Source organism: Danio aesculapii, chromosome 3 (assembly GCF_903798145.1).
Source record: "Danio aesculapii chromosome 3, fDanAes4.1, whole genome shotgun sequence".
Classification (NCBI taxonomy): Eukaryota; Metazoa; Chordata; class Actinopteri; order Cypriniformes; family Danionidae; genus Danio; species Danio aesculapii.
In genome coordinates, this window is record NC_079437.1 from 57,632,988 (window position 1) to 57,645,654 (window position 12,667).

The 12,667-nt window shown below is 26.3% G+C and overlaps 1 protein-coding gene across 1 annotated transcript in view; it reads left to right on the forward strand.

Moving 5' to 3' along the window:
• Positions 1-12,667, forward strand: part of notum1a (notum, palmitoleoyl-protein carboxylesterase a) — a 39,621-nt gene that overhangs the window by 11,259 nt on the left and 15,695 nt on the right. Inside the window, exons 2-6 of the mRNA XM_056454295.1 lie at positions 562-614; positions 3,175-3,270; positions 3,410-3,470; positions 3,575-3,633; positions 12,492-12,594. Of these exons, the coding sequence (XP_056310270.1) occupies positions 562-614; positions 3,175-3,270; positions 3,410-3,470; positions 3,575-3,633; positions 12,492-12,594 (372 nt within the window). The remainder of the gene's footprint in view (positions 1-561; positions 615-3,174; positions 3,271-3,409; positions 3,471-3,574; positions 3,634-12,491; positions 12,595-12,667) is intronic.

Below are 12,667 nucleotides of genomic sequence, written 5' to 3' on the forward strand. Positions count from 1 at the left end.
TTTTAATCAAAAACTGCTTTTATTCTTGCCAAAATAAAACAAACAAGACTTTCTCCAGAAGAAAAAACATTATCAGACATACTTTCCCTGTTAAACATCATTTGGGAAATATTTTAAAGAGAGAAAAAATTCAAAGGGGGCTAATAATTCAACTGTGTATATATATATATATATATATATATATATATATATATATATATATATATATATATATATATATATGCGTGTGTGTGTGTGTAAACTTCACAAACACACTCTAGGGATATCAGAGACTTATTTTACATCTTGCAAAAGGGGCATAATAAGCACTATTTAAAAAAAACTTTACTTCTGTCTTCAGTGGCATCTTTTCCCTTTTCTGATTGTGTTTGCTCATGTGAATGCAGGATCAATATGCCGGTAACATAAGATCCACCAATAGCAAGCCACAATCATCCAATGAATTCCCTATAGACAAAATCAAGCCCCGTGCTGTATTTATTCTTGTTTCAAAGTCAATTTCATGCATCACTAAAGGAAATAAGAAAAAAAAGATTTTAATGAAGATCTGCTTTATTGTAGGTACTACCTGAAGGAGTCCAAAGGAAGCAAAAGATGGTTAATATTTCTTGAGGGTAAGTGTGATGCTTTCTGACTACTTATTTTAATACAAAAACAGTCGTTTGAAAAAGGTTAGGACACCCTATTAAATTCAAATTTTTCATATCAGTACATAAAGAATTATCTGAACTATGGCACGGCTTAAAATTTGGGAAATAAAACCTCACGATGAACAACATTTACCATCAACAGAAATAAGTCAGGCAGTGCTAATCAAATACCTGAACTGACAAACAGTTTTATCTGAGGCTGCACTCCAGTCCAACTTTCCATGCTCTTCACTCGCTGCCTTCCCTCATTCTCGTTACCTCAGATGTACATCGTTGATTACATCACTTTTTTTATATATAATACCCTAAGTATATATAATACCCTTGAGCACTTAGGAACTACACTGTTGTGACGTCACAATCACATTGCAATCTGGGACGTACAGGTGCTGGAGTGTACATCCTAGTAAACCTCCAGCACGGGAGTTTAGGTGGAGAAGAGTTTACTATACAGGAGTCATAGTACACTGATAACTAAGGCCAGACGGAATCTGCAGACATGTTTTGCTAGAAATCTGCGGATTTATGCGGAATGATTTTGGGAGTACATTCATTCATTCATTTTCTTTTCGTCTTAGTCCCTTTATTAATCTGGGGTCGCCACAGCGGAATGAACTGCCAACTTATCCAGCACGTTTTTTACACAGCGGATGCCCTTCCAGCTGCAACACATCTCTGGGAAACATCCATACACACTCATTCACTACAGACAATTTAGCCTACCCAATTCACCTATACCACATGTATTTAGACTTGTGGTGGAAACCGAAGCACCCAGAGGAAACCTACACGAACGCAGAGAGAACATGCAAACTCCACACAGAAACGCCAACTGATCTCAGCCGAGGCTCGAACCAGCGACCTTCTTGCTGTGAGGTGACAGCACTACCTACTGCGCGTCGCCCAATTTTGGGAGTATCATAACTAAAACCTTAATATATGAACTAAAAAGTAATACCTTATTAAATTTTATTTAATGTTCACAATGCAAATCCAATTAGATTCGCTTAATTTGGTAAACAAAGCAAGTCTTCTATATAATATATCTACTAAAAGACAGAATATATTATTTTACACACTGTATTGTGAATAAATGATATTAACATTTTTATATTAGTCAATATTATTACTGAAATTAATTTAAAAACTGAACAAATATAAATTTACACACATTTACTCAAGTAAATAAACAGAATCAATGATGGGCTAAAAATCTGTGGAAATTCTGTGTGTGTTCCGTGATGTACCGTGTGTGCCTACTGTTAACCTTTGCAAAATAACGGTTTGAATTTTAATTCGTTTAATCAGTCTATAATGACATTGAGATAATCATTCTGCGGGCGACGCAGTGGTGCAGTAGCTAGTACTGTCGCCTCACAGCAAGAAGGTCGCTAGTTCAAGCCTCGGCTGGCTCAGTTGGCGTTTCTGTGAGGAGTTTGCATGTTCTCCCTGCGTTCGTGTGGGTTTCCTCCGGGTGCTCCGGTTTCCCCCACAGTCCAAAGACATGTGGTACAGGTGAATTGGGAAGGCTAAATTGTCCGTAGTGTATGGGTGTGAATGAGTGTGTATGGATGTTTCCCAGAGATGGGTTGTAGCTGAAAGGGCATCCGATGCATAAAACATGTGCTGGATAAGTTGGCGGTTCATTCCGCTGTGGCGACCCCGGATTACTAAAGGGACTAAGCTGAAAAGAAAATGAATGAATGATAATCGTTCTGCGATTAATGACAGCTGTATGAGCTTCTCTTCTCAATGAACTATGACTGTAGTAAAAGCTGCATGTGAACCAACCGTTCACATTCTGCAATCGCTGTGGCCAGAAGTTTAACAAAAAAAAATTATATTATTTATTTAATTACCTATTAATTGCTATTAATTACCTATTAAGTGCTGTGGCAGAGTGGATAGCACTGTCGCCCCACACCAAAAATGTCGCTGGTTCAAGCCTCAGCTTGGTCAGTTGGCATTTCTATGTGGACTTTGCATATTGGGTAAGCTAAATTATCCGTAGTGTATGTGTGTGAATGAGAGTGTGTATGGATGTTTCCCAGTGATGGATTGTAGCTGGAAGGGCATCCGCTGCGTGAAACATATGCTGGATCAGTTGGCGGTTCATTCCACTGTGGCGACCCCTGATTAATCAAGGGACTGAGCTGAAAAGAATATGAATGCCATCAGAGTAATGTAAAAACTGGCATTATATTGATTATTATTCATGTTATTTATTAAATTACTCATTAAATTGTATTTTATTTACCCTCTACCCCAAACCTAAACCAATTTAAAAACAGTAAATATTGTTGTGCTACTTTGATGTGCATATATGCAGCTCTATCCCTTCTTGATGGTGCCATCTTGCCTTTGGAGGAAATTTACCACAAATCTGCTCAATCGAGTTTGCAATTTCAATATAATTAAATGCCCAGCTCTAGGATAGGGTGTCCTAACTTTTTCTATGACTGTGTGTGTATGTATATATTCCGTATCTGCCATGTATATGTGTAAGACACGTCTCTCTGTGCAGGTGGCTGGTACTGCTTCAACAAAGAGAACTGCGACAGCAGATACGAGACTATGAGGAGACTCATGAGCTCCTCCAAATGGCCACAAACCAAGACAGGTCAGAAACACCAACCGTGTCCATCTAACACAATCACCACTGATCTACAATCGCACAATAGATACCAACATAATCCATGCAAAGACCTCATCATCTCATTCCTTTGTGATAGCTGAATGTGTTTTGATCTCACCTTCAGGCACAGGAATGCTGTCTTCACTCCCAGAGGAAAACCCACACTGGTGGAACGCCAACATGGTGTGAGTATCCCAGAGCCAATGTTTGTCAAAGCACTTGGTTTACATCTCTTTATTTATGTTAGTACAGATTTGAACCTGATGGCTTTCTGTTTTTCACTTTTCAGCTTCATCCCTTATTGCTCAAGTGATGTGTGGAGTGGAGCCTCACCAAAAACGGATCAAAGTAAGACTCCGTTACATCCACTGCTCTTGTGCACAAATTTTTAGAAAGAATCATTTCTTTACTTTTTAAGGGTTAGTTTTGTTATTAATTTCTCATCCTTATGCTGTTCCAACACCTTTAGACCTTTGTTCATCTCCAAACACAAGTTAAGATATTTTAAATGAAATCAGAGCACTCCCTCATCTAGGGATGGGGAGTTGACTCCAAAAGAGTCGATTCCTCGACTCTTAATGAACCAAGTACCGGAGTCGACTCCGGGTCAGGAGTCTGTTTTTTCAAATCCTCCTGAATGAAGCAACAATAACAACATGAATGCTAGTAATAAAATGATGATTACTTGTATGTTATTGACATTTGCATTATGGATAAAATCTCATTTTAATGGCAATACTACTTTTGAATAGATATGAATACAGGGAACAGTGTATTAGCGAGCACCACCATGTTCTATGGTAAATGAAACAAGAAAAGGACAGAACTGGCTCTTCCTGCAGGTGAAAGTGAGGATGAGATGGGTTTTATTGACCATGAGAATGATGCAGACTGGACAGTTGATAAGAGCAGTGATAGAGACAGTTCAGGTAAGTTAGCTCAGAGGCAGATTAGACAGGTGTAGTATAGTAGATAGTATAATATGCATAAACATTGTTAGCTAGTAGCTACATTATTCTGATGCATCTGGATATATTAGACTTGTTATTTATTTGTTGTAATATTTACTGGAGAAAATATTTATATTCACTGTATATTGTATACATGATAATACAATATTAGGTTTGTTTTTAATAATATTCAGCAAAAAAAAGTATGGAGTGAATGAAAGCTGTTGGAAAGTGTGTATAAGGTGATATTTATAAGTTCTATGTTAAAGCTTTTAATACTACAACACTAATTAAATCATTTCAAACAACAAAATTATTAATTATAAGGAAATATTTAAATTTGAAATTAAGTTGGATGCACTTTTGGACGTTGTGGCAACATTTCATAAAGGACCTTAAAAAATAATTCTTTCCTATTTATTTTTTTACAGCACTTCAAGTTAAGTCATTTTAAGAAAAGAAAAACAGTCAAATATATTTTAACATAGATTTATCATAATGGATGCGGTAGAGGGTCTTGCATTTCGTTGCCTTGTACTTGTACATGTGTAATGACAATAAAGTTGAATCTAATCTAATCTAAATATGAACTGCTACTCATCTTTCCATTAAACGTTTCGATAATAAACTGATGGTTTACCTTTCTGTCTCCAAGATTGCAATGTAGTTTTCTAAATTATCTAAACTAGACAATTAAAATATGCTGTAAAAAAGTGTAGGTTGATAACTATTTTATTTTGGCTGGAGATGATTTACTGCTGTTTTTTTCTGACCAGAAGATAACTGCACAATTTTGCAACTGACGTAGTAGCATTGTATAAAGCCAATATGAGACCGCATGTTTAATCTTTGCACTATTTATAAACTTTTATCAGCTCAATGATAAACTTTTTAGATGAATTAACGCAAAATACGTATAAAACAATATAGAAAAAAAAACATAAATTTCAATTTTTGGGTGAATTAACATGACAAAAACTACAAAAACACTATAAATAATAACATTATAAACTTTTTAGATGAATTAATGCAAAAATACCTATAAAAACAATATAAAATAGAAACATAATTTTCATTTTTGGGTGAATTAACATGACAAAAACTACAAAAACACTATAAATAATAACATTATAAACTTTTTAGATGAATTAATGCAAAAATACCTATAAAAACACTATAAAATAGAAACATAATTTTCATTTTTGGGTGAATTAACATGACAAAAACTACAAAAACACTATAAATAATAACATTATAAACTTTTTAGATGAATTAATGCAAAAATACCTATAAAAACAATATAAAATAGAAACATAATTTTCATTTTTGGGTGAATTAACATGACAAAAACTACAAAAACACTATAAATAATAACATTATAAACTTTTTAGATGAATTAATGCAAAAATACCTATAAAAACAATATGAAATAGAAACATAATTTTCATTTTTGGGTGAATTAACATGACAAAAACTACAAAAACACTATAAATAATAACATTATAAACTTTTTAGATGAATTAATGCAAAAATACCTATAAAAACAATATGAAATAGAAACATAATTTTCATTTTTGGGTGAATTAACATGACAAAAACTACAAAAACACTATAAATAATAACATTATAAACTTTTTAGATGAATTAATGCAAAAATACCTATAAAAACAATATAAAATAGAAACATAATTTTCATTTTTGGGTGAATTAACATGACTAAAACTATAAAAACACTATAAATAATAACATTATAAACTTTTTAGATGAATTAATTCAAAAATACCTATAAAAACAATATAAAATAGAAACATAATTTTCATTTTTGGGTGAATTAACATGACAAAAACTACAAAAACACTATAAATAATAACATTATAAACTTTTTAGATGAATTAATGCAAAAATACCTATAAAAACACTATAAAATAGAAACATAATTTTCATTTTTGGGTGAATTAACATGACTAAAACTATAAAAACACTATAAATAATAACATTATAAACTTTTTAGATGAATTAATGCAAAAATACCTATAAAAACAATATGAAATAGAAACATAATTTTCATTTTTGGGTGAATTAACATGACTAAAACTATAAAAACACTATAAATAATAACATTATAAACTTTTTAGATGAATTAATGCAAAAATACCTATAAAAACAATATAAAATAGAAACATAATTTTCATTTTTGGGTGAATTAACATGACTAAAACTATAAAAACACTATAAATAATAACATTATAAACTTTTTAGATGAATTAATGCAAAAATACCTATAAAAACACTATAAAATAGAAACATAATTTTCATTTTTGGGTGAATTAACATGACTAAAACTATAAAAACACTATAAATAATAACATTATAAACTTTTTAGATGAATTAATGCAAAAATACCTATAAAAACAATATAAAATAGAAACGTAATTTTCATTTTTGGGTGAATTAACATGACTAAAACTATAAAAACACTATAAATAATAACATTATAAACTTTTTAGATGAATTAATGCAAAAATACCTATAAAAACACTATAAAATAGAAACATAATTTTCATTTTTGGGTGAATTAACATGACAAAAACTACAAAAACACTATAAATAATAACATTATAAACTTTTTAGATGAATTAATGCAAAAATACCTATAAAAACACTATAAAATAGAAACATAATTTTCATTTTTGGGTGAATTAACATGACAAAAACTATAAAAACACTATAAATAATAACATTATAAACTTTTTAGATGAATTAATGCAAAAATACCTATAAAACAATATAAAATAGAAACATAATTTTCATTTTTGGGTGAATTAACATGACTAAAACTATAAAAACACTATAAATAATAACATTATAAACTTTTTAGATGAATTAATTCAAAAATACCTATAAAAACACTATAAAATAGAAACATAATTTTCATTTTTGGGTGAATTAACATGACAAAAACTACAAAAACACTATAAATAATAACATTATAAACTTTTTAGATGAATTAATGCAAAAATACCTATAAAAACAATATGAAATAGAAACATAATTTTCATTTTTGGGTGAATTAACATGACAAAAACTACAAAAACACTATAAATAATAACATTATAAACTTTTTAGATGAATTAATGCAAAAATACCTATAAAAACACTATAAAATAGAAACATAATTTTCATTTTTGGGTGAATTAACATGACTAAAACTATAAAAACACTATAAATAATAACATTATAAACTTTTTAGATGAATTAATGCAAAAATACCTATAAAAACACTATAAAATAGAAACATAATTTTCATTTTTGGGTGAATTAACATGACAAAAACTATAAAAACACTATAAATAATAACATTATAAACTTTTTAGATGAATTAATGCAAAAATACCTATAAAAACAATATAAAATAGAAACATAATTTTCATTTTTGGGTGAATTAACATGACTAAAACTACAAAAACACTATAAATAATAACATTATAAACTTTTTAGATGAATTAATGCAAAAATACCTATAAAAACAATATAAAATAGAAACATAATTTTCATTTTTGGGTGAATTAACATGACAAAAACTACAAAAACACTATAAATAATAACATTATAAACTTTTTAGATGAATTAATGCAAAAATACCTATAAAAACAATATAAAATAGAAACATAATTTTCATTTTTGGGTGAATTAACATGACAAAAACTACAAAAACACTATAAATAATAACATTATAAACTTTTTAGATGAATTAATGCGAAAATACCTAAAAAAAACAATATGAAATAGAAACATAATTTCAATTTTTGGGTGAATTAACATGACTAAAACTACAAAAACACTATAAATAATAACATTATAAACTTTTTAGATGAATTAATGCAAAAATACCTATAAAAACAATATAAAATAGAAACATAATTTTCATTTTTGGGTGAATTAACATGACAAAAACTATGAAAACACTATAAATAATAACATTATAAACTTTTTAGATGAATTAATGCAAAAATACCTATAAAAACAATATAAAATTGAAACATAATTTTCATTTTTGGGTGAATTAACATGACAAAAACTACAAAAACACTATAAATAATAACATTATAAACTTTTTAGATGAATTAATGCAAAAATACCTATAAAAACAATATAAAATAGAAACATAATTTTCATTTTTGGGTGAATTAACATGACTAAAACTATAAAAACACTATAAATAATAACATTATAAACTTTTAGATGAATTAATGCAAAAATACCTATAAAAACAATATAAAATAGAAACATAATTTTCATTTTTGGGTGAATTAACATGACAAAAACTATAAAAACACTATAAATAATAACATTATAAACTTTTTAGATGAATTAATGCAAAAATACCTATAAAAACAATATAAAATAGAAACATAATTTTCATTTTTGGGTGAATTAACATGACTAAAACTACAAAAACACTATAAATAATAACATTATAAACTTTTTAGATGAATTAATGCAAAAATACCTATAAAAACAATATAAAATAGAAACATAATTTTCATTTTTGGGTGAATTAACATGACTAAAACTACAAAAACACTATAAATAATAACATTATAAACTTTTTAGATGAATTAATGCAAAAATACCTATAAAAACAATATAAAATAGAAACATAATTTTCATTTTGGGTGAATTAACATGACAAAAACTATAAAAACACTATAAATAATAACATTATAAACTTTTTAGATGAATTAATGCAAAAATACCTATAAAAACACTATAAAATAGAAACATAATTTTCATTTTTGGGTGAATTAACATGACTAAAACTATAAAAACACTATAAATAATAACATTATAAACTTTTTAGATGAATTAATGCAAAAATACCTATAAAAACAATATGAAATAGAAACATAATTTTCATTTTTGGGTGAATTAACATGACAAAAACTACAAAAACACTATAAATAATAACATTATAAACTTTTTAGATGAATTAATGCAAAAATACCTATAAAAACAATATGAAATAGAAACATAATTTTCATTTTTGGGTGAATTAACATGACAAAAACTACAAAAACACTATAAATAATAACATTATAAACTTTTTAGATGAATTAATGCAAAAATACCTATAAAAACACTATAAAATAGAAACATAATTTTCATTTTTGGGTGAATTAACATGACTAAAACTATAAAAACACTATAAATAATAACATTATAAACTTTTTAGATGAATTAATGCAAAAATACCTATAAAAACACTATAAAATAGAAACATAATTTTCATTTTTGGGTGAATTAACATGACTAAAACTACAAAAACACTATAAATAATAACATTATAAACTTTTTAGATGAATTAATGCAAAAATACCTATAAAAACAATATAAAATAGAAACATAATTTTCATTTTTGGGTGAATTAACATGACAAAAACTACAAAAACACTATAAATAATAACATTATAAACTTTTTAGATGAATTAATGCAAAAATACCTATAAAAACAATATAAAATAGAAACATAATTTTCATTTTTGGGTGAATTAACATGACAAAAACTACAAAAACACTATAAATAATAACATTATAAACTTTTTAGATGAATTAATGCAAAAATACCTATAAAAACAATATAAAATAGAAACATAATTTTCATTTTTGGGTGAATTAACATGACAAAAACTATAAAAACACTATAAATAATAACATTATAAACTTTTTAGATGAATTAATGCAAAAATACCTATAAAAACACTATAAAATAGAAACATAATTTTCATTTTTGGGTGAATTAACATGACTAAAACTATAAAAACACTATAAATAATAACATTATAAACTTTTTAGATGAATTAATGCAAAAATACCTATAAAAACACTATAAAATAGAAACATAATTTTCATTTTTGGGTGAATTAACATGACTAAAACTATAAAAACACTATAAATAATAACATTATAAACTTTTTAGATGAATTAATGCAAAAATACCTATAAAAACACTATAAAATAGAAACATAATTTTCATTTTGGGTGAATTAACATGACAAAAACTATAAAAACACTATAAATAATAACATTATAAACTTTTTAGATGAATTAATGCAAAAATACCTATAAAAACAATATAAAATTGAAACATAATTTTCATTTTTGGGTGAATTAACATGACAAAAACTACAAAAACACTATAAATAATAACATTATAAACTTTTTAGATGAATTAATGCAAAAATACCTATAAAAACAATATAAAATAGAAACATAATTTTCATTTTTGGGTGAATTAACATGACAAAAACTACAAAAACACTATAAATAATAACATTATAAACTTTTTAGATGAATTAATGCAAAAATACCTATAAAAACAATATAAAATAGAAACATAATTTTCATTTTTGGGTGAATTAACATGACTAAAACTATAAAAACACTATAAATAATAACATTATAAACTTTTTAGATGAATTAATGCAAAAATACCTATAAAAACAATATGAAATAGAAACATAATTTTCATTTTTGGGTGAATTAACATGACTAAAACTACAAAAACACTATAAATAATAACATTATAAACTTTTTAGATGAATTAATGCAAAAATACCTATAAAAACACTATAAAATAGAAACATAATTTTCATTTTTGGGTGAATTAACATGACAAAAACTATGAAAACACTATAAATAATAACATTATAAACTTTTTAGATGAATTAATGCAAAAATACCTATAAAAACACTATAAAATAGAAACATAATTTTCATTTTTGGGTGAATTAACATGACAAAAACTATGAAAACACTATAAATAATAACATTATAAACTTTTTAGATGAATTAATGCAAAAATACCTATAAAAACAATATAAAATAGAAACATAATTTTCATTTTTGGGTGAATTAACATGACAAAAACTATGAAAACACTATAAATAATAACATTATAAACTTTTTAGATGAATTAATGCAAAAATACCTATAAAAACAATATAAAATAGAAACATAATTTTCATTTTTGGGTGAATTAACATGACTAAAACTATAAAAACACTATAAATAATAACATTATAAACTTTTTAGATGAATTAATGCAAAAATACCTATAAAAACAATATAAAATAGAAACATAATTTTCATTTTTGGGTGAATTAACATGACTAAAACTATAAAAACACTATAAATAATAACATTATAAACTTTTTAGATGAATTAATGCAAAAATACCTATAAAAACAATATAAAATAGAAACATAATTTTCATTTTTGGGTGAATTAACATGACAAAAACTATAAAAACACTATAAAATAAACACATAAATTTCATTTTTTGGGTGTATTAACATGACTAAAACTATAAAAACATATATAAACACTATAAAATAAAAACATTATAAACATTTTAGATGAATTAAAGCAATAATACCTATAAAAACAATATAAAGTAATAACATTATAAACTATTTAGATGAATTATCACAAAAATACCTACAAAAACACTATAAAATAATAACATAAACTTTTTAAATGAATTAATGCAAAAGCACCTATAAAACACTATAAAATAAAAACATAATTTTCATTTTTGGATGAATTAACATGACAAAAACTATAAAAACACTATAAAATAATAACATTATAAACTTTTTAGATGAATTACCGCAAAATACCTATAAAAACACTGTAAAATAAAAACTGAAATTTCAATTTTGGGTCAACAAACACCAGAAAAACCCTATATACACTACTTTTGGGTTTGGTCAATATATATATTTTTTATTTATAAATTGTTTTGCTCGCCATGACTGCGTTTATTTAATAATCTCAACTGCATTCAAACTATATATATATATATATATATATATATATATATATATATATATATATATATATATATATATATATATATATATATATATATATATATAAAGTATATAATTTAATTTTAAAGCTGAATTGTCAGCATCATCGTTTCAGTCTTGTGTCACATAATCCTTTTGAAATTAGTACAATATTATTTATATGAACATAAAATAATCTGAATTCAGCTGTGTTGAAAACAGAAGTCAGTTATTTTCAGAATTGTGTGATGAGCTCAATGATCAGTCACTTTTGATCAATTTTCAATCTGAATAAACAATAAATTACTGCAAACATTTGCTTTTTTACAGCATATTTTAATTGTCTAGTTTAAAAGTTAGATTAGCCCAGTAGCCATAAACTAATCTGTGGTTTTATTGTGTACAGATGACTACGCTTTCATGGGTTCGCTGATTATAAAGGAGGTCGTGAAGGATCTGCTTTCCAAAGGTCTGGATAATGCAAAGATCCTGCTGTTAGCTGGAAGCAGGTGAGTCTGCATTGCACACTGTGCTTTTGACAGTGATATATTATTATTATTATTATTATTATTATTATTATTA